Raw genomic sequence first — 21,734 nt, 5'->3', positions numbered from 1 at the left:
AGAAATATGTGTTATTTTCTTCTTTGTACTTTTTGGGGTTTGTTTTAGTTTTTAAAAATGCAGGGATAGGGCTTCCCTGGTGGCACAGAATCTGCCTCCCAATGCAGGGGACACGGCTTCGAGCCCTGGTCCGGGAAGATCCCACATGCTGTGGAGCAACGAAGCCCGTGCGCCACAACTACTGAGCCTGTGCTCTAGAGCCTGCGAGCCACAACTACTGAAGCCTGCGCGCCTAGAGCCGGTGCTCCGCAACAAGAGAAGCCACCACAGTGAGAAGCCAGAGCACGTCAAGGAAGAGTAGCCCCCACTCCCGACAACTAGAGAAAGCCAGCGCGTAGCAACAATGACCCAATGCAGCCAAAAATAAGTAAATAAAATAAATTTTAAAAAAAGAGAGAGATCTAATGCTATTTTATAAGAAAAAAGAATGCAGGGATATTTGTACACCAGTGTTCATAACATCATTATTCACAATAGCCAAAAGGTGGAAACAACCCAAATGTCCATCGAAGGACTAATGGATAAACAAAATGTTATGATAGAATATTAGCCTTAAAAAGGAAGTAAACTCCGACATGTGCTACAACATGGATGAACTTTGAGGGCATTATGCTAAGTGAAATCATCCAGCCACAAAAAAACAAATACTGTATGATTTTGCTTATATGAGGTACTGAGTAGTCAAAATCATAGAGACAGTAGAAAGATGGTTGCCAGGGGTTGGAGGGAGAGGAGAGGGGGAGTTATTGTTTAACAGGGATAGAGTTTCAGATCTACAAGAGTTATGGGAATGGATGGTGGTGATGGCTACACGACAATGTACGTGTATTTATTTATTTATTTATTTTTGGTTGTGCCGCGTGGCTTGAGGGATCTTAGTTCCCAGGCCAGGGATCGAACCCATGCTCCCTGTATTGGGACCGTGGGGTCTTAACCACTGGACCACCAGGGAAGTCCCTATGTGTACTTTAACAGAATAAAAAAAAAAATTTTGTAAAAAAAATTCAGTAGAAGACATAGCTATTTAACAAAATCCTGCTCTCAGCCATTCCATCAATCTAGTAGAATACATCATCAAATCTAAGATGTTGTCAACTGTAGAATGCACCATTATTTCATGTAATACAAGAAAGAAAAACTGGTACCAGTTAAACTCTGATATCAACCAATTAAAAGACATCCCATTCCAAAGATGGTAATTTTTATTATTTTTTTGGCGTACGCGGGCCTCTCACTGTTGCGGCCTCTCCCATTGCGGAACACAGGCTCTGGACACGCAGGCTTAGCGGCCATGGCTCACGGGCCCAGCCGCTCTACAGCATGTGGGATCCTCCCGGACCGGGGCACGAACCCGTGTCCCCTGCATCGGCAGGCGGACTCTCAACCACTGCGCCACCAGGGAAGCCCAAAGATGGTAATTTTTTAAGTGCATCTTAGATTCAGTAGAATATAGTAAGCAGTTTATACACTAAATGATCACCTTTTAAAATCCACCTGCAAAGTTCAGATTGGTTTTTAACTGTAGCACACCTGTCCTTTGTTTTTTGAACAGACTGTGTTTGCAAACCATCTCAGAAAAATAAATGTTGACTTGTCTTTCTAAAAAAAAAAAAAAAAAAAAAAAAAAAAAAGGCAGGGAAGGGCTTCAGGAGTGACTGTGTGACCCATCAAATCCCTCAGCTCAAGAGCCTGCAATCCTGTGATTCTAGTCATCATCCTTAAAGTCCTCGCCCTACCCTGAAGGGCTTTCAACGGCCCTGGTGCTCCAGCCTCCACCCACTCCGCAGTCTTGGGTGCAGTCTCACCAGTTGAAGCCGGAGGGCTCCAGCCAGGGCAGGCCACTTGCAGTTCACAACTGTGCTAGGCTCACTCTCTCTTCTGGGCACTTATTTGTACTCTTTCCTCTTCCTGGCACCCTGTTCCCTTCCTCTCAGCCTGCAGAGTTCCTTCAGGTCTCCCTAGCTCAGCTGCCCCTTTCCCTAGCAGGCCTTCCCTGCTGTCCCTCCCCTGCCTAGGTTAGCCGCTGCTCCCTGTACCCTCTCAGTACTCTGAGCTGATTGCCATTTACTGTGAGCTCTTGGGACCAGGGACTTGCCTTCCTCATTACTGTACTCCCAGGGCCTAGCGCAGGGCTGCCATCTCAGAGTCCTTAGTGACTATCTGGTAAATGAATGTCCAATTAGGATCAAAAGCAGCAAACTCTTTTCGGGCTGTTTCCTGCTATTCATTCTAGAGACTCTGAAACTCTGGGGGTTCCACTTGCATAACGTAAAGGGCAGAACCAGGATTTGAAACCAGACTATGGCCCCAGAGCCCACACTCTTAACCACTATGCTTTAAGCCCCTAATGCCTCAATTTGTTCATGAACCAAATACGTGCTGAGAGCCTACTATGTGTCAGGCACTGTTCTATAGTAATAACGAAAATGGACACAGCCCCGATTCTCACGGATCTTACATTCAAGTTGGTGGTGGGGAAGAGACAGAAATAAATAAGTGTATAATTTGCCTGTTTGTGGTAAGAGGGAGGGAATATACAGGACAATGGGAGGAACAGGTTGGAGGATGGGGGAAAATCAGGAGTTCAGTTCTGGACACACTTAGTTTGAAACACCTAAGAGACAGCCAAGTGAAGATGCAGAGTAGGAGTTGGATAAATGTCTAGAGCCCAGGGTGTAAGCCTAGGCTAGATAATACAAATTTGGAAATCAGCAGCATAGATGGTATTTAAAGCCATAGGACTGGGACTTCCCTGGTAGTCCAGTGGCTAAGACTCTGCATTGCCAATGCAGGGGGCCCAGGTTCAATCCCTGGTCGGGGAACTAGATCCCGCATGCCGCAACTTATTATCCCATGTGCTGCAACTAAGACCCGCCACAGCCAGATAAGTAAATAAATAAACAATTAAAAAAATAAATAAATGAAAATAAAACCATAGGACTGGCTGAGATTGCTAGGGATGTGATTGTGTATAGAGAAGAGGTCCAAGTACTCAGTCCTACCATACTTAGAGGTGAAAGAAATGAAGAGAATTAGCAAAGGAGACTAACGGAACAGCCAGGGAGGTAAGAGGAAAACTAAAAGAGTGTAGTACCCTGTAAGCCAGGGAATAAAGTGACTCAAGGTCAACAGCGGCAAGGATGACGAGATGTGGAGTCGGCCGTTGGGTGGGGTAACGTAGATGTCATTGGTGATCTCGGCAAGCAGTGTCTGTAGAGAGAGGTACAGCACGCACCTGCATGAGGAGGGTTTAAAGAGAAAAGGCAGAGAGGAGTCGGAGACAGCAACAAAGATGGCCCTTTTGGAGCATGTCGTTATAAAGGCTGAGCAGGGAAATGGGGGACTCTGGAAGGAATTATCGGTAGGTTTAAGGCGGAATGAATAGCAGCCTGGAAATACGCTGATGCAGGGAAGACGGATGCAGGAGAGGGGTGTGAGACAAGCATGGGTCCTAGGTCCTCCTCTTCATACTTCTACCCCTCCTCTTTCTCCAGCTTTGTTTCCCTGGGCTTTCCCCTTCTTTCTTCTCCTTGCCCCACTCTCCTTGTCATGAGCCACCACAGTCAACTTTATCTCTGCGAGCATGCAGTGCAGCAATCCACTCTTTCTGGAAAGTTAGCCAGGTTTTATCTTGACCTTTCTTCCTACAAAGCAGTGCTCCATCAGGCCACTAAAACAGGATCTCTTCTGTCCCACGTGAGGATGAGCACCAGAGGCCCCAGGAGCCTCTCCTTCTGCCTGTTGTCGTATACCACCGGTATGGTTTGCCTTTTCTTTGGTGCGTATCTTGTGAACCCAGCTGAGCTGTAAGGACCTTAAGGACAGGGACTCCACGTGATGCTTCTTTGGGTCCCTCATGATACCTAATTGGGTGCTGTGCAGAGTATCCACTTACCCAACATTTATTGAGCACCTGCCGTGTGCTGGGACCTGTGCTAGGTGACCCAGATCAACCGTCCCTGTCCTCAAAGAGCTTGTGGTCCAGACAGGGGGCAGATGTGTAATCAAATAACAGCAAATAGAATGTTGAGTGCTGTACTAGGGAAATGTAGGGTGCAGTGGAGGCTTAGAGAAGGAAGAGGTTAACTACATGGGGGACGGACAGGGAAGACTTCAGGGGGTCTTCCCTGGGGGTGGCAATGAGAAAGCGCTTGAAAGATGGCCAGGAGTTTCCTGAGCAGCTGGAGGAGAGAGGGTATCAGGCAGAGGGAGAGTGCAAAGTCACGGGGGTGTAGAACAGCACGGCATGTTTGGAAAAGGACAGGTCTTTTGATATGATGGTACAGTGGGGAGGGGCACTGCAGGAACAGTGGTGGGAAAGGATCCTGGAGAGACAGAAAAGAACTGGATTGTGGAGGGCTGTGTGTGCCAGGCTAAGGAACTTGGCCTTAATCCCATAAAAGGGAAGGATGGGATCAGACTTTTAGAGAGAACCCCGTGGTGACCGTGGAGTAGAGGTTGACTTGCTTTTGGCAGTCATGGTATTAGAAACAGTTTACTTATATTTAATTAGATGCCGATATTTAAAAATCAGGCGGTTTCACAAGAAATCCTAAATTCCAGCTTCTCTAGCCACACATTGTTCTACGATAGCCATCAGCCAAAGCTAGGTGGGAACCTTCTGTTATGGATTGAACTGTGCCCCCCCGAAGATGTTGAAGTCCTACCTGTAACCTTGAAAGTGACCTTATTTGTAAATTGGGTCTGTGCAGATAGATGATCAAGTGAAGATGAGGTCACCAGGATAGGCCTTAATCCAGTATAACTGATGTCCTTATATAAAGGGGAAATTTGGACACAGACAGATGCACGTAGAGGGAGACAATGTGAGGACGTGGGGATCTATAAGTCAAGGAACAGCTGGGACTACTAGAAGCTAGAGGAGAGCACAGCACATTCTCCCTCCCAGCCCTCAGGAGGAACCTGCTGTCATCTTGATTTTGGACTTCTGGCCCCCAGAACCGTGAGATGATAAATTTCTGTTGTTTAAGCCACCCAGTTTTTGGCACTTTGTTAAGGCAGCCCCAGGAAAGCAATGCTCTCGCTTAGATGAGGCCCGCACTCTCCAGTGATTTGAGTTGGTAAATGCCTATGCTGGGAATGGATTCGAGGAAGCGGACGGACTGAAGACCATTTAGTAGGTGGTCTGTGGTGATCCAGTAAAGTGGTGGGGAAGGGGGAGCGGTGTGTGAGAGCTCCGCAGCGCTAGTGCTTACTGATGGATGTAGGGCTTAGCAATAAGCCCAGAAGATCTGTAAACCAGCTCTGAGTTCCTGAGCCGCATCATCTGGTTTTCTTTCCCTCGTGTATTTTCTCTTCCACAGCATCCCACCCTTCTCCACCTGACGCCTCAGCCACCTCCACCTTCCGGGCTTGAATTCTACTAAGTGTATAACTTTCACCCTGCCTCGGAATGGGTGTGATTTCAGCAGCCTTCCTTTCAACTTCCTGTGACAGCTGTAACCTCAGTTCTCACTGAATTACTAAGACTGCTGATAAATGCCAACTGCTTGGAAGTTTTTATAAGTAACTAGGAACGTGTTTTGTGCCAGGCCATGGGGAAATGGGCTATGGAACGGCCCAGAAATTTAATGAATTAAAAATAACGAGTCAGGAATTCCTTGACAGTCCAGTGGTTAGGACTCGGGGCTTCCACTGTGGGAGGCCCAGATTCCATCCCTGGTCAGAGAACTAAGATCCCGCACAAGCTGCGCAGAGCGGCCAAAAAAAAAAAGTAACTCCCTGCTGTTTTTAGGCCCATATGTGTCCATTTAAGAAAAAGACTAGATCTAAGATGAAAATCATCTTCCCAGCCCCATGTGGGAAGAATGGTTCATTTCCCTGTTCAAAGTCCCAACAGCCCAGCAGAGGGTGAGTGCTTCTACCTCACCATCCCCATGCCATCGCCACCTTTCGTGTCATATTTTGATTATTTGGAGAAGGTTGATTGGAAGGAACAATTCACCCCCCGCCAAGCCTCCCCACTAAAGGAAATGTCACTGGCTAAGGAAACAGGATGCTACCTGCGAGGCGGTATCTTGAATAGGATCCTGGAACACAGAAAGGACCCCAATGGAAAACTGGGGAATCCAGTTAAAGCTGGCCATTTGGTTAATAGTGCTGTACCAGTGTTAATGTTTTAGTTTGGATAAATGGACCATGATTATGTAAGATGTTAACGTAGCAGGGAGCTGGCTGAAGGGTCTATGGGAACTCTGTGTACTACCTTTGCAACTCTCTGGAAATCTAAAATGATTTCAAAATTAAAAGTTTAAAAACAAGTTAAATATATATATATATTTAAATGTCTCTGCGATAATACTGGTCCAGAATATACCCTTAGTTATGCTGTCTGACCCTCAGCCCTAAGTGTTGTTTAATGGCCAAAAAGACATCAGATGATTTGGCATTTGCCGACTGTCTATTCATGGCACTGTAAGGATACCAAGACAAAACCATATAGAGCCCTGCCCTGAAGGAGTTTACTCTCTAGTGAGGGGGACAAACGTATGTATAAATAGCTACAATACCAGGAGAGAGTGTGGGGATCAGAGAGATTGATCAAGACCTTGAAGGTGGAGAGAATTTCAATAGAGACAAAGGCCAAGGACTCAAGGCTGGGGGTTGGTGTCAGCAAAACGTATAGGTGTGTGACTTTCCAGGGAGATGGGAAGAGTCCAATAAAGCTGAAACTCGGAGGGGTGGGGGGAAGTGGGGACAGAGGTCCTAGAGACGTAGAAGGACCTAAGCTCAGTGAGGAGGACAAAACTCCTTTCTATTTTTAATATGTAATTGTTTTATCATTAATAAAAGGAATATATGTTGGAAAATCCAGACTATTTTGCCCCCAGAACAAATATTTTGGTGCATTTCCTTCATTATATTTTGTTCCTTGTAGTTGAGCTCATACTATACACACAGTTGGGTAGCCTTTGTTCATTTGTTTCATTTAGCTTAATATCACGAGCCTTTCCCCATCTCATTTAGAAAGAATCTTAGAGCACGAAGGGAGGTCACTTTCCTCGTAATGCAAGAATCCTTCTTCACCATCTTGGTGGCTGGCTGACAGATCTTTGTCTGGACACCTCTCCTAGCAAGAATCTCATTCATTCTTTAAGACATCCATTCTATTGTTAGCTAAGTCCAGTGACCACAGAGTTCTTCCATGCATCTTAATTGTGCTTCCCTCCAACTATCCCTTTTTGAAGATGCCAGATCTTCAAATACATCAAGAATCAAAGAATTTCAGGGTGTAACTGATCTTGAGGTAGGTTGCAGTTACCTCAAATGCCATGCCAAGGACCCTTGGACTATAATCCAAGGGAGTCATCAATTTTTTTTTTTTAGGTTTCAGGAATTTTTATTTTTCTCATGTAATGTGCCCCAAAGTTTAATTCATCAAATGTTTTCAAGCAGAAAAGTCGTGTGATCAGAGCTTTGCTTGATGATAGCTGTCACTTATTGAAGGTTTATTAGGCATGAGACATAATGCTAGATACTTTACACATATTATTTCATTTAGTCCTGACAACAACCCTATGAAGTAGGGGAATTCTCCCCATTTCACAGATGAAGAAACGCAGGCCCCAAAAGAGGAAGTCACGTGCCCAAGCTCACACAGTAGTAACTGAACAGTACCTACAGCATCATTTAAAGCACAGATTCAAATTCCTGCTTTTGTAACCTTGGACAAATGTCTAAAGTTCTCTGGGCTTTCCTCCCCCTATTTGTAAAATAATAGGGTTAGGCTGATAAAACAGTTTACAGTGAGAGCTAAAAACACAGACTTGGAACCTGACTGCAAATGTCTGTGCTTCTCTGTGTGTGGACTAGTTGGTTAAGTGACAATCTCTTTGCAGGCCTGCTGCTAATATTTGCCAGACCCAAGTCAGGAGTATAAAAGGGAAGCCCATATACCTTACGTCTAAGCATTTAAGAGTTATAAATCAAGCTAACAAACCATTTTCTAAAAATATATGCTTTATCCTTGTACTTTGACAAGTATACCTCCAAAGTAACTTAGAAAGTCAGGTTTTGAGTCGAGAATTCTTGGGTTCCTTGGAGTTCCAGGCCAGACTGTGGCCGAGCTAGATCCCTTCTCTTCCTATTTCTGGCTCCTGTGTACACTCCCTACCCCCCAGCCCCCATGTGCAGGATTTATCCACACCCCTTACGAGCAGCCAGCCTACAGGGGTGTACTCATTGGCAGGGAAGTTTGCCCTTGGGAGGATAGACCCAGGGAAGGGGCTGGTGCAGTTGCTGAAAGTAGACTCTGGCCATTTGGACAGGGAATTCTGGAGTCCCAGTTCCCAGAGTATGGTCTAGAAGGGTGCCCAGGCTCAGGGTGGGCATGGCTCCTTGGCCCCAGGGGACTCCTCGCCTATGAAAATGGGCACAGCTGGAGGAGGGTCAGAGTGAAGCCCTTTAAAGTGCAGGGCCTAGGACAAGGACCCTGTTGACAAGTCTAGGAAGATACTGTCTCTTTGTACCTTAGTTTCCTTTAGAGTGACCAACTCATCAGGGTTTTCCTCGGGCTTTCACGGTTGTAGCACTGAAAGTCCTGAATCCCATGAAAAACCCTTAGTCCCAGGCAAACAGGGACAGTTGGCCACCCTCACTTCCTCATCTTTACAATTGGGTTAATAAATCTCATAAAATTGTTCTGGGGATTAACATGAGTTAACAAACATGGAGTGTTTAGACCAGTGCCTGCCATGTGGTAAGCAGTCTATAAGTATGTTGGCTATTATCATTTTTTTCAAATTTCTTTATTGTAGTAAAATGTATATAACATAAAATGTACCATCATAACCATTTTAAAGTATACAGTTCAGTGATATTAAGTATTTCATAATGTTATGCAACCAACACCACCATCTATCTCCATAACTCCTTTCATCTTATAAAACTGAAACTCTATCCCCACTAAACAATAGCTCCCTATTCCCCCTCCCCACAACAGCCCCTGGCAACCACACTTCTACTTTCTAGCTCTAAGATTTTGCCTACTCTAAGTATTTCATAAAAGTGGAATTAGGTACTTCCCTGGCAGTCCAGTGGTTAAGCCTCCCTCTGCACTTCCACTGCAGGGGTCACGGGTTCGATCCCTGGTCGGGGAACTAAGATCTCGCCGCCACAAAATGTGGCCAAAAAAAAAAAAAAAGGAATAAAAAGAAAGTGGAATCAAACAGTATTTATCTTTTTTTGACTGTCTTATTTCACTTAGCATAATATCCTCAAGGATCATCCGTGTTGTAGAATATGTTAAAATTTCCTTCCTTTTAAGGCTGAATTATGTTCCATTGTATGTCTACACCACATTTTGTTTATCTATTCATCTGTCAATGGATATTTGAATTGCTTCCATGTTTTAGCTACTGTGAATAATGCTGCTATGAACATGGATGTACAGATATCTCTCCAAGACCCTGCTTTCAATTATTTGGTGTGTATACCCAGAACTGGACTCACTGGATCATATGACAGTTCTATTTTCGATATTATGACGAACCTCCATACTGTTTTCCACAGTGACCGTACCATCTTACATTCTCACCAACAGTGCACAGGTTTCCAATTTCTCCACATCCTCATCAGCACTTGTTATTTTCTGTTTTTTTGATAGTAGCCATCCTAATGGCTATGAGGTGATGTCTCATTGTGGTTTCAACTTGCATTTACCTCACGATTAGTGATGTTGCTTATTTGCCATTTGTACAGCTTTTTTGGAGGAATGTCTATTCAAGTACTTTGCCCATTTTCTTTTTTTTTTAAAAAAACTTTTCATTGAGGTATAATTGACACATAACATTATGTTAATTTCAGGTATACAACATCATGATTTGATATTTGTAGCAGCAAAATTGTCACCATAATAACATCTAATTAACATCTGTCACCATACATATTACAAAAATTTTTCTTCTTGTGATGAGGACTTTTTAAGATATACTTTCTTAGCAACTTTCAAATATGCAATGCAGTATTATTTACTATAGGCACCATGTTGTACATTTCATGCCCATGACTTATTTATTTTATAACCGGAAGTTTATACCTTTTGACCTCCTTCACCCATTTCACCCTCCACTCTGGCAATCACCAAGCTTTTCTCTGTATCTGTGAGCTTGTTTTTTGGTTTTGTTTTGTTTTGTTTTAGATTCTACATATAAGTGAGATCATACAGAATTTGTCTGACTCATTTCACTTAGCGTAATGCCCTCAAGGTCCATCCCTTGGCCCATTTCAAATCAGGTTGTTTTGTTTTGAGTTACAGGATATTAATCCCTTGTAAGATATATAATTTGCAAATATTTTCTCACTTTCTGTGGGTTGCCTTTTTACTCCGTTGATATTGTCTTTTGATGCACAAAATTTTTAATTTTCCTGAAGTCCAATTTTTCTTTTGTTGCCTGGTGTCACACTAAGAAATCATTGCCAAATCCAACATCATGAAGCTTTTGCCCTATGTTTTCTTCTAAGAGTTTTATAGTTTTAGGTCTTATAATTAGATCTTTGATTCATTTTGAGTTAATTTTTGTATATGGTGTGGGGTAAGAGTCCAACTTCATTTCTTTGCATGTGGCTATCCAGTTGTCCCAGCACTACTTATTGAAAAGACTATCCTTTCCCCCATTGAATGGGTCTTAGCACCCTTGTCAAAAATCATTCAACTGTATATGCAAGAGTTTATTTCTAGGCTCTTTATTCTATTCCATTAGTCTCTATATCTGTCTTTATGCCAGTACCACACTGTTTTGACTCCTGTAATTTTGTAGCAAGTTTCTAAATCAAGAAGTATGAGTCCTCCAGCTTTGTTCTTGTAGCTACTATCATTTTAAAGGTTCCATTCTATTAGAAAATGCTAAGTTTCTATAAGTGGAAGCTTGAGTGAGAAAGAGGGAAGAGTTGAGTTTGACTGAAGTTTTAGGTCTGGAGGGCAAGAGTCTAGCAAAGCCTCTAGCAGAATGGGGAATGGTGGGAAGATGTTAGTTCAATGTGGGTCTTATAGAATTTGAGGACCTTATGGGCCATCCATGAGGAGATGTCCTTTAGGCAGCTGGAAATGTTTTTTAAAGTTCAGGGGAGAGATGGAAGCTCCAGAAGGCAAATAGGGAGTCATCCCCATAATAGGAATTGTTGGAGGAAGGCATGGAGGTAGATAAAAGGGATGAAGGTTAGAACATAGAGTGAGAAGATGGCAGGGGCAGTGACATCTAGGCCCCATTCCACTCACACATTTAATGTGTGTGCATTTTACCATATTTTGTTGACTCACATATGCCATTTATTTTTAAGATAGCATTATTTTATATGCCACTAAGAAAATACACTGTCAGCAATTATGACCTGGTACTTATGGACTATGAGCACACTGATTTCAAAGATACACAAATGTGGGGGAAAATACATCTTAGAATGGATTAAATAAAATACATGCCAGCCACTGTGTCAGGAATCATGGAGAGGGGAGTGGGATACAGCTATGAAGAAGACCCTGCCTTCAATAATCTTCCAATCTCATGGTGACACCTGCAGATACTTCTACCACAAGACTGATTGGGACAGGGATGCAGTGCAGGCACCAGAGCTGTTCTGAGATCAGCTGCTGCTTTTCAAGTATTGAGAGCAGTTATTAATATAGACAGAACTGACAGCCATGTCTTTGCTGGGATTTCTAGTCCTCCCCCTCCTTTTCCCTAATGCCTGAAATTTCTAGGAACAAAGCCTTTCCATCCTTTTTTTTTTTTGCGGTACGCGGGCCTCTCACTGTTGAAGCCTCTCTCGTTGCGGAGCACAGGCTCCGGACGTGCAGGCTCAGCAGACACGGCTCACGGGCCCAGCCGCCCCGCGGCATGTGGGATCTTCCCGGACCGGGGCACGAACCCGTGTCCCCTGCATCGGCAGGCGGACTCTCAACCACTGCGCCACCAGGGAAGCCCCATCCATTTTTTTAATGAAATGAGATAATGAATTAAAACACCATTGTTTTGTGGTGGGTGTTGAATTGGTACAACTCCTATAAAAGGCAATTTGGAACTATCCAGATTACAAATGTATTTGCCCTTTGACCTAGCAATACCACACTTTCAGATATACTTACCCACATGGAAAATGCCGTATATACTAGCTTGTTTATTACAGCATTGTTTGAAATAGCAAATAGTTGGGAATAACCTAAGAGCCATGGATGGGGCACTGGTTAACTAGATTATGGAACATTCATACATTGGATCCCAGATCCAGGAAATGTATGAACAGGGAAAAGATCACTGATATGTACTGTTAACTGAAAGAATGCTAAGTGCAGAACAGTTACAGCAGACTACCATTTTATTACGAAGTGGGGAATAAGTATACATAGCTAAAATTTGCTTATGTACACATGGAGAAACCCTAGGATACATAGGAAACTGATAACAATGGTTAGGGTTGGGGAGGTGTAAGTAGAGAATTTGGCAGATGGGGATAGAGAAGGGAGGAGAACTTCCTATACTTTATTTCTAAATTATGTGAATGTGTTGATCTATTCAAGATGTTACATTAATTGAATTTTTAAAAATACCCCATAGGAAGAGTTAAGCCAGTGACAATGATTCCCACCAAAAGGAGAAAGTCTACTAGTCATCACTCATTCATTTATTCAGTAACCTATAGTAATCAAGAAACTTCTCTAGCAATAATGGTTAACAAGTCTCAGCACTGAGATGTGCCAGGCATTGTGCTAAGCACTTTCACATACATTATCTCATTTGATCCTCACCACCTCTATCTGGTGGAGGTGTCCAGCACCAGAAGAGGAAGCTGAGGATGAGAGAAGTGGTTCTTGCCTAAAGTCAACTGCAAACATCCAGGCCCCACCATCCGGGGCCAGGCTCAGTTCTGCGCAGGCACTAAGGATACCGAGACAAGGACACAACCCCTGCCCTCGTGGACTTAGTTGTCTAGTGAGGGAGACAGACAAGTAAAATAGGCGATTCACAGACAGGGTTTGAACAGGAAAAGGAGTGTTAGAGCACGATGCCTAAGGATTAGGGGACAAAGGGAACAGTGAGGCTGGGGACAAGGAGAAAACCTCTCCCACGACACCCTTTTGCCGAGGACAGGCCCTGTAAGCAGCAGTGGAACCTGGAGGCGCCTCTGTGGCAGACAACCCTGCAGCCTCAGAACCAACAATGAACAAAGGCTGCCGGTGCTCTGTAAGAACAGAGCAGATCTGACAACAGCCCAGCTTGTTTGATCAGTGTAGACATCCCTTCTGCACTTTGAAGCCTGAAGCGCTCTCCTTTAGCTGTCTACACAGATCAAATAAACTGGATGGCTGCCATATCTCTACTTCACTTTGTGCTAATCCATAGTCGCAGCCAGCTCCACAGCAATTCGACCAAACCATCTGAGCGAGGCAAAAATAATTCTCATGGGCAAAGACAGACAATTCCAAGATGTGAACATTAACTCCTTGCTGCCACTTCAGGAGGGAGTGGATTTTGAAGTTAGTTTTAGGAAGCTTCCAAGAAGGGGGCTTCTGCCCCTCTCCAAAGTGAAATGGCAAAGCTGTTTCCTCTCCTTACAGTCTGAAGTCCTTCCTATTCCAAGGCTCATACATGAACACTCATAAGAGTTGACAATTGGGACTTCCCTGGTGGTCCAGTGGTTAAGACTCCGAGCTTCCACTGCAGGGGGCACGGGTTTGATCCCTGGTGGGTGAACTAAGATCCCGCCCGCAATGCGATGTGGCCAAAAAAAGAGTTGACAATAGATAGCTGTGGTCTAGTTCTTAGAAAAGCAGCCCCATCCTAAAGAATAGGATCATCCCACCGGACACATTTTTATTCACAGGATCATTCTGGGGGAAACCTTACTCCAGCCCCCTCAAGTCATCAAGCAGCAGTGGGGATCTCAGGAAATCCTTGTCATAGAGGCTGGCAGGGCCAGGCTTCTATCAACAAACCCAGGAGCCAAGTGGCATCGTTAAAAAAAGATTAAAAATCTACATGAGTTCTAACATCTTCATTCCTAGCTGTGGTTTCCATGGAAATAGACATCTGCTCCAGGGAGAAAGAAAAGGTGGGGGGAAGCGGTATAAGTGCTTTAAAATAATCAGTGTTTTGAAAGATTTATTTTTTTTTCTGTCATAACATTAATAGTCAGAAATGTGAGATTTTTGTGGCAATTTCTTGTATTAAAAAAAAGTGTATCAAATGGGTGGGACCTTCCTCTGCAAACCTCCAGATCAAGTACAAAGACTTCAAGATAAAGGCTGGTTCAGGGGATAACAGACCTCTTGGCCTTGGGTTTCTTGCTTGTGTGTGTTGCCTGCCAATCTGTCACTTTTCAGCGAGCTCTTATCCCCACTCCTCTTCCTCACGATTTCTGAGATTTTGCTCAGAAAATCTGAAAGATGGAAACACCTGGCTGTTCGGTGGCTAAGTTTGGTCTGAGAGGGAGAAGGCTCTCAGGGTTCAGAATCTGAATTATTCCTGGTCCTGCTCACATGCTAAGGGAAAACCACTTAGACTGGGGGCGGGGGAGAGGCCGACCCCACACAAGGACGATTGTTGGAGAAAATGCTGCAACAAGCATATTTCAGGCATCAGTGCATTGCTAATTGTTTGCTTTGTGTGGTGTGTCTGCTGCCTGTATGATCCAGTTTTCCTTGTCTCAGGCACTCTGAATTGTATTTAACTCCAGCATATCCCTAGTGACTAGCTGGACATGGGGAGTCTTTAAATTAGGACTCCTGTTTCAGCAAACTGGGTCGTGTTTGTTTCTTGGTTTGGGGAGGCGGAGCAATAAAATGAAGGTGTCCTTTTGCCTAGTCAGGACCTCAAAGCAGGTGCTTTGGTGGAATGACCACCACCGAGGACAGAGCCTTGGTCGGGGGAATGGGAGAAGGGGTTTGGGAACCATGTTCATTTTATTTATTTTTCCTCTGGCTTTTCTGTGGTAAGAATGAGGCTAGTCGTTCTAAGATAGCCAGGGTCAGACCAATTTCCTTTGTGTATCTGCTGTGCTTCTGATCTATCCAGGGCAGGGGGAACCGTGACCTTGTGGCTTCTTTTGTTTTGATTCTTTAAAAGGGCCCCCACCGATCAGGGAGCACGTGCTTCAAGAACAAAAGCAACACTTAACTGCAGTCTGTGTAGTAGTCTAGAACTGCTATTGCGCTTCCTTCCCTATCATCCGGCAAAAGGCTTGGCAGAACAGATGGGAGTCTGCATTTAAGCCGAGTGACTTTGTTAGACCAAAAGAGATCAAATTCCAGAGCCTCTTGCTTTCCCCCCACAGGTCTCTGGTCACCAGCTCAGGGACCCTAATATGGTAGCGAGAACTCACACAGTGAGTTAAGGGCCACGCCCGTGCCCCGTTAGGGCTGAGTGGGTTAGAGATTATGATGATGTCACAATACAGGTGGCAGATGGGGGCGTCGAGTGGCATTGTCCTGTCACAAGGGCTTGGACGTCTTAGGTGGCGGTACAGGGTGGGGCACCGACGGGGCAATGCGCTGTCCGAGTGCTACCCTTGGGGCGACGTGGGGCAAGTGGCTCAAGAGACGCGGAGTCCAGGCGGCCACCGTCTGATAGGTAGAAAGGGACCCTGCCCCGCCCTTTTCCTAAGGATGGGAGAACTGGTTCAGACCCAGGCAGGGTCACCGCATCACCCTCTTCCGCGGCCAGACGACCGTCCCAGCCCCCGGCTCACACCTGGAGACACCGCCAAGAAGCCTCACCCCTCGCATTGTCCTTCTATCCCGCCAGCCTGAACTACACTTCCCGAGGTGCTCCGGGGTCCCCAGGGGCGGGGCTCACTTGGGCTGTCAGGGGTGGGGAGGGGCCGGCACGTGCCGCCTCTCTCAGCCAATGCGGAGCCCTGCGGGGAGGTCACGTGCCGCTGTTTGGCGCTTTTGTGCGCGCCCGGGTCTGTGGGTGCTCAGAGTGTGGCCAGGCGGCTCGGACCGAGCAGGTGGGTGCGGGGATCCAGGAGGAGGTGGCGGCGGCGGCTGCAGGCTGGGGGCAGCGAGAGGGACGCGGCCGGAGGGAGGGGCAGGGTCTTGTCAGCGACCCCTTGCTGGAGGGCGGCGGGCGGGGCCGCGGCCTGATCGCTCCGCTTTGTGTGTGGCTCGGGCGGAGCCTCGGCTTTGTCCCTGCTCCCCGGGGGCGCGGCTGTGGTGGGGAGGGGGCGCGGCCTGCTGGGCGAGCTCGGTGCGTTAGCCCCGGGAGGTCGTCGAGGAGACAATAGGGGGCGTAGGCCCTCGTTTGGCCCCCACCTTCCTCCTGCAGGCGCGGCCCCGCTGGGGTCCCCATTGTCTGAAGGGGCGGGGCGGTGCCCCCAGGGAGCAGCGCCCGAGAGGTTGACACCCCATGAGAGCGCTCCAGTCCTCATGGCGTGGGGCGCGGACCGCTTGGGTGGCGGCAGATTGGGAGTGAAGGAAAGAGGTGGTGAGCCGATGGTGGGGTACCCCACGGTTTTTTTCCGGGGACTGCCCCACCCGCCCATCTGCGGCGAGGGTGGGGGCCGCCGCAAGGTGTTTTTGGCGGGAGTTGGTGGGGGCGTCCGCACGGGGCGAGCCCGGGAAGGGCGGAGTTACCCGGATAGGACCGTTAGCCCCGCCTATCCCGCCCCTTCCCACGCGCGCGGGCTCCGGGGTGTTATGAGTTAGGGGAGATTCGAAAAGGCGCGGGGAGGAAGGGGGCGGGGCCAGAGGCCGGAGTGTAGGGCATGCTCTGATTGGTCGGGGGCGGCCTGCCGCTTTTCCTCGCTTGGGCCAGGGCCACGCCCACCCTGGATCTGGTGCTGAGTCTAATGCTCCGCCGGGGTTAGACCGTGTTGCTGACTCGGATTTTAAGTTCCAGGTGTTGAGACCCTGTATTCCTACGGTTTTGGTACTAGTCTGGGGTCTACAAGAATCATGACCTTTAAAAAATATCAAGGGATGTAGAATTTTTCATGAAAAAATTCTACACAAGGCAGCAACTATTGTAACCTAAAACCTAGAGGTTCATAAAAACTAATTAATGTTACCAGCTGTTGGACAAGGAGCTTAAACCGCAGGAACAATGGGAGTTCGACATTATTGGTTAATATTAGCTTGGGCGTTTTGTTTTCCACATGGCAGACACAGACAAAGCAGGGTTGGGTATTTCATTTGCACAATGAGTTGTAGGCAGTGTTAAGATGGCTCCGGTCTCACTAGGCGTTGAACCTGGAATATCTTCTCACCAGGGGGAAAATATAGGGGAGGAAAAAATCTTGTGACTGAAACTCCGTCTAATTTAAAAAATAAAAGTATTTTTTGAACACGCAAGCTCAGTTAACTTCATCTTCTGCAACCAGCGTTCTATTCAATTCAGATTTTCCAGTGTTGGAGTATTTTATGGATTTTTATAATTTTCTAGTTAATGATGTCTTATTTAATTCCACAGTAGTGATTTTTCTGACATTGATTTATATGGATGTGATTTGAGGTCCCTTTGAATCGATGGCATGGAAATGCAAAGAAATTGATCGCATGCTTTTGAAAATCGTTTCCAGGGTTTTCCTTGCTAGTGGATTGTGTAGAATACACCGCCAGTCTCTTGTCTTCTGTTCACCATGGCTTCTTCTGGTAGGTAATCTATTTGGAAAATCCGAAATTGTGATGGGCTTCTAATTTTAGAATAGGAGATGGCTCAAGTCTTAAGCTTATAATTTGGCACTTGTGTTTTGGTCTTACCAAAAAAAAAAAAAAATCTAGTTTATAAATCAGAGAATAATTAAAAAAGAAAAAAATATTATTACTTGAATGTACTGAGAGCTCATAATTATTGTTTCATTATTAGATGATTTGGCTTGGTGTAAAGCAAAATGTGGAGTTTTGCATAAGTCTGTTTTGTTCAGGGAAATGATTGTCAGTACTGATATCTTAGAATGGTATTTATTAATCCAAAAATGTTGAGCTTTGTTTTTCTGGGAGGTGGTATTTAGATAATAATTTCTTGCCTGTAAACACAGCTGCTTCATCAGCCCTAATTCTATTCATTAAATTGATTTGGTTTTTAGAAAACGGTAGAACAGTTTATTAGAATAGGAAAACTCCATTTTTCTGAATATATTATAAATATGATCAAATCCAGATATCCAGGTGAAGGAACTGGAGAAGCGTGCCTCAGGCCAGGCTTTTGAGCTGATTCTCAGCCCTCGATCAAAAGAATCTGTCCCAGAATTCCCCCTTTCCCCTCCAAAGAAGAAGGATCTTTCCCTGGAGGAAATTCAGAAGAAACTAGAAGCTGCAGAAGAAAGACGCAAGGTAAACATCAATTCACAGAAAACAGGATATTTATTAATGTAATATGGCAAATCTGTGTTATTTTTATAAGAGGAGGAAAACAGAATTGTAGCCAGATGGTGATTATAACTGTGAAAATTACATATGCCAGTGGTGGGAACAAAATACCAGCCAGCATTTATTGAGCTCCTATTGTGTACCATCTCCTTTACTTATATTCTCCTTTTCTACAGTTACCCTAGAGGGTAGGTGTTGTCTGAGATACAAGATTAGAAAATGGTCTCAGGAATGTTGTCATTTTTCTGAGTCATATAGCTAGTGAGTACTGGAGCCAGAATTCAAGCCCAGGTCTGCCTGAAACCAAAGTTCATGCTTCTCATGCTTTCTTTTTGAAAAACAGATTTGTTGGTGGATGATTCTTTTTTTGTCTCTTATGGTTTGGGGTTTTTTTGTTTTGTTTTTTGGGTTTCTGTGTATATCTGTGGTTTTTTTTGTTTGTTTCGTTTTTTGAGAGCTGTACAATAAAAACATTTTAAATTGCTAGTTATGTGATTGTGTTGCTCAGCTGGCACACTGGTATTGTGGCAGCTATTATCTAAGTACTTCTGTTATAAAGTAGCTATCTTTAAAAAGAACTAGTCAGAAAAGTCAACAAATATTAATATGCTTGTTATAGAAAAATTGAGAACCGCAGAAGTTTATAAGTAGGAAATTAAAAGTATCCGTTATCTTACTTCGCAGAAATAACTATTGTTAACATTTTGGTGTATTTCCCTCTATTCAACGTTTCATTAAGAATTTTACAGAAATTCTCATCTAGTCCCCCTTTCCAACAACCTTGTTGGGGGTAAGTGGGTTTAATTTTAAAATTAGAGAAATGAAGGCACAAAAAGGTGAAGTAGTAACCTGCCTACGACCAACACAGTTAGTGTTTTGAAGTCTGGTACATGTAACCACACACATACACTTTGGGCCCCTTTTTAAGCTGCTGTAGCACGTGCTGTGCACCTTTTGGTGCCGCATGTTTTATGTATGTGTGCTGACCCACTGTCAACATGGAATTATTTCCCCAGGAAGAGTGGCTGTGTTTGCAATGGTGTTTCATCTCCCACCTGCTCTTCTGTTTAGTCTGAGTTGATGGAGTTTGATGGAGTTCACTTAGTTTGAGTTCATGGAAGAGATGTAGCCAAAGGCTGGACAGAGACTTTTTTTAGGAATCAGTGCTGGCCCTGTAGTCATTAGTCTGTGCTTTACATAGTAACTGGCTAAATATAGTGAAACTCTTATCACGACTGGGATTTTGAAGAAGAGAATTAACAGAACCAGTGGCAGATGCTCTGAAGTTTTCATGCAAGTTGATGCTTCCAAACACATTGGAATCTGTTTGGCAATAAGCTATTCTGGGTCTGTTGAAGGAGGCACACCGTGGTAACAGAGCTCCAGTGGTCTGGAATTTAATGCAGCTTCCACAGAAAAAAGCTAATAAGCCTTTCCTTGAAACAAATCCTCTGACTTAAATAGTAATCTGGAGGCTTAGTCTTAAATTTTCTGTCATTGCCATGTATTTTCTTTTTATCAATATGGTTACATTTTTTATAATGACCTAATTTTCTTTAGGTAGCCTTTGAAGTTAAAAAACCAAAATTCTTTACAATAAAGTGTCATTCCTAAGTGCATGTCACTCAAGTCATCTTGATACCATTAAGCAGTAAATCTTACGAATATTTCCTTAAGGAATAATTGGGCAAGAATCTCTGAACAAATATGGGCAGTCTTCCAAAGTAAATACAAACACTAGAAAAAGAATATAATTTTCACGGTATTTTGATATGGATAATTCAGGTCCTGACTTCAGTATTATTTAGAGATCTAATTTTCTATCTTCAATCCTCAATTAATAATTTCTTTTGTGATTTTTAACTATGCTAAATAACATTTCAGAGAGCCTAGCCTGTTAAATTTTTTTCCAGTCCCATGAAGCTGAGGTCTTGAAGCAACTTGCTGAGAAACGAGAGCATGAGAAGGAAGTGCTTCAAAAAGCAATAGAGGAGAACAACAACTTCAGTAAAATGGCAGAAGAGAAGCTGACCCACAAAATGGAAGCCAACAAAGAGAACCGAGAGGCGCAAATGGCTGCCAAACTGGAGCGTTTGCGAGAGAAGGTTGGTGTCTCTTCCTGGCTTTGAGGGGCTTAAGAGCTTGAGGTTTGATACACCAACGAAGTGGCTTGAACTCTCTGCCTTGATCACATGTGCTTGGTGTCTTTGTCATCACTTTTGGGGTTAACATGTTAAATCAGAGGCATCTTATATTAAATAAGAAGGAATATTCACCGATTTCCAGCATAATTGCACATTCTTTGGAAGAGCAGTAGAAGGCTGAATCATTAGGTTCCATGAGTGACCCAGGAAGTTCAAAGATGATGTCTTAGAACTCTAATGATGTGATTCCCATAATACATAATTATATAATAATAGTATATTATTATATATGTTCTATAACATACGTACTGATGCTGATTGGGGCCTCTTGGGGGTGTGACCTGGCAGGCTTCTTTTACTTGACTGATGATATATACTGTTTCTTTATAGGACAAGCACATTGAAGAAGTGCGGAAGAACAAAGAATCCAAAGATCCTGCTGATGAGACTGAAGCTGACTAATTTGTTCTGAGAACTGACTTTCTCCCCCTCCCCTTCCTAAATATCCAAAGACTGTACTGGCCAGTGTCATTTTATTTTTGCCCTCCTGACAAATATTCTAGAAGCTGATGTAGGACTGTATAGGTAGATCCAGACTGTATGATGTTGTTTTAGGGGCTAAAGGGGAGAAACTAAAAGTGTTTTACTCTTTTTCTAAAGTGTTGAAGTCTTTCTAATGTAGCTATTTTTCTTGTTGCATCTTTTCTACTTCAGTACACTTGGTGTGCTGGGTTAATGGCTAGTACTGTATTGGCTCTGTGAAAACATGTTTGTGAAAAGAGTATGTAGTGGCTTCTTTCAAACTGTTAGATGCTGAATATCTGTTCACTTTTAAATCCCAATTCTGTCCCGATCTTAACAGATGCTACTGTACTTGAATGGTTAATAAAACTGCACAGTGCTGTTGGTGGCAGTGACTTCTTTCTGTCCAGGTAATAAATTGTCCAGTGATAGAGACCCTCCTAGTTTATACTTGTTCCAGATGGGGCCTTTAGGCTGGCGGAAATACCCAGCACGCACATCGCTGCGAGTTCTCTGCCCTGGAGTTTCTTGCTTCAGAGTTGTATGCATTGTCTTCTTCCACAATCGTCACTTTGTTGTGATGCCTCGGCTCCGATCAGCTGTTACGATAGTGTTTCAGATGTTTATTGGCAAACAAGCATTTTTTGTTTCCGTGCCCCCATTAAAAAGGCAAATGGTGTTTCTAGAGAACAGTTTAGAGAAATCTTAAGATCCTAGTTAGATATATTTGATGGTTTATTTGCTTT

General features: G+C 44.3%; 1 protein-coding gene and 1 non-coding gene across 2 annotated transcripts; both read left to right on the top strand.

Annotated features, from left to right (window-relative positions):
- Nucleotides 1-2,749: 2,749 nt before the first annotated feature.
- TRNAG-GCC (transfer RNA glycine (anticodon GCC)) lies at nucleotides 2,750-2,822 on the top strand. The gene has a single exon. It is a non-coding gene; the product is annotated as a tRNA-Gly (tRNA).
- Nucleotides 2,823-15,885: 13,063 nt separating this feature from the next.
- Nucleotides 15,886-21,379, top strand: STMN1 (stathmin 1). The gene is made up of 5 exons (XM_024766774.1): nucleotides 15,886-15,963; nucleotides 17,533-17,605; nucleotides 18,114-18,286; nucleotides 20,236-20,427; nucleotides 20,857-21,379. The coding sequence occupies exons 2-5, from the start codon at nucleotides 17,593-17,595 to the stop codon at nucleotides 20,926-20,928; spliced, it is 450 nt and encodes a 149-aa protein (XP_024622542.1). The 5' UTR covers nucleotides 15,886-15,963; nucleotides 17,533-17,592; the 3' UTR covers nucleotides 20,929-21,379.
- Nucleotides 21,380-21,734: the final 355 nt, after the last annotated feature.

Source organism: Neophocaena asiaeorientalis, unplaced genomic scaffold (assembly GCF_003031525.2).
Source record: "Neophocaena asiaeorientalis asiaeorientalis breed wild unplaced genomic scaffold, Neophocaena_asiaeorientalis_V1.1 scaffold79, whole genome shotgun sequence".
Classification (NCBI taxonomy): domain Eukaryota; kingdom Metazoa; phylum Chordata; class Mammalia; order Artiodactyla; family Phocoenidae; genus Neophocaena; species Neophocaena asiaeorientalis.
This window is presented reverse-complemented; position numbering and strand designations above follow the sequence as displayed.

What these genes read in the sequence shown, in the direction of transcription:
- STMN1 (XM_024766774.1), top strand. An exon ending in CTGCAGAAGAAAGACGCAAG is followed by an intron (nt 18,287 to 20,235) that starts GTAAACATCAAT and finishes ATTTTTTTCCAG; the next exon opens with TCCCATGAAGCTGAGGTCTT. An exon ending in TGGAGCGTTTGCGAGAGAAG is followed by an intron (nt 20,428 to 20,856) that starts GTTGGTGTCTCT and finishes GTTTCTTTATAG; the next exon opens with GACAAGCACATTGAAGAAGT.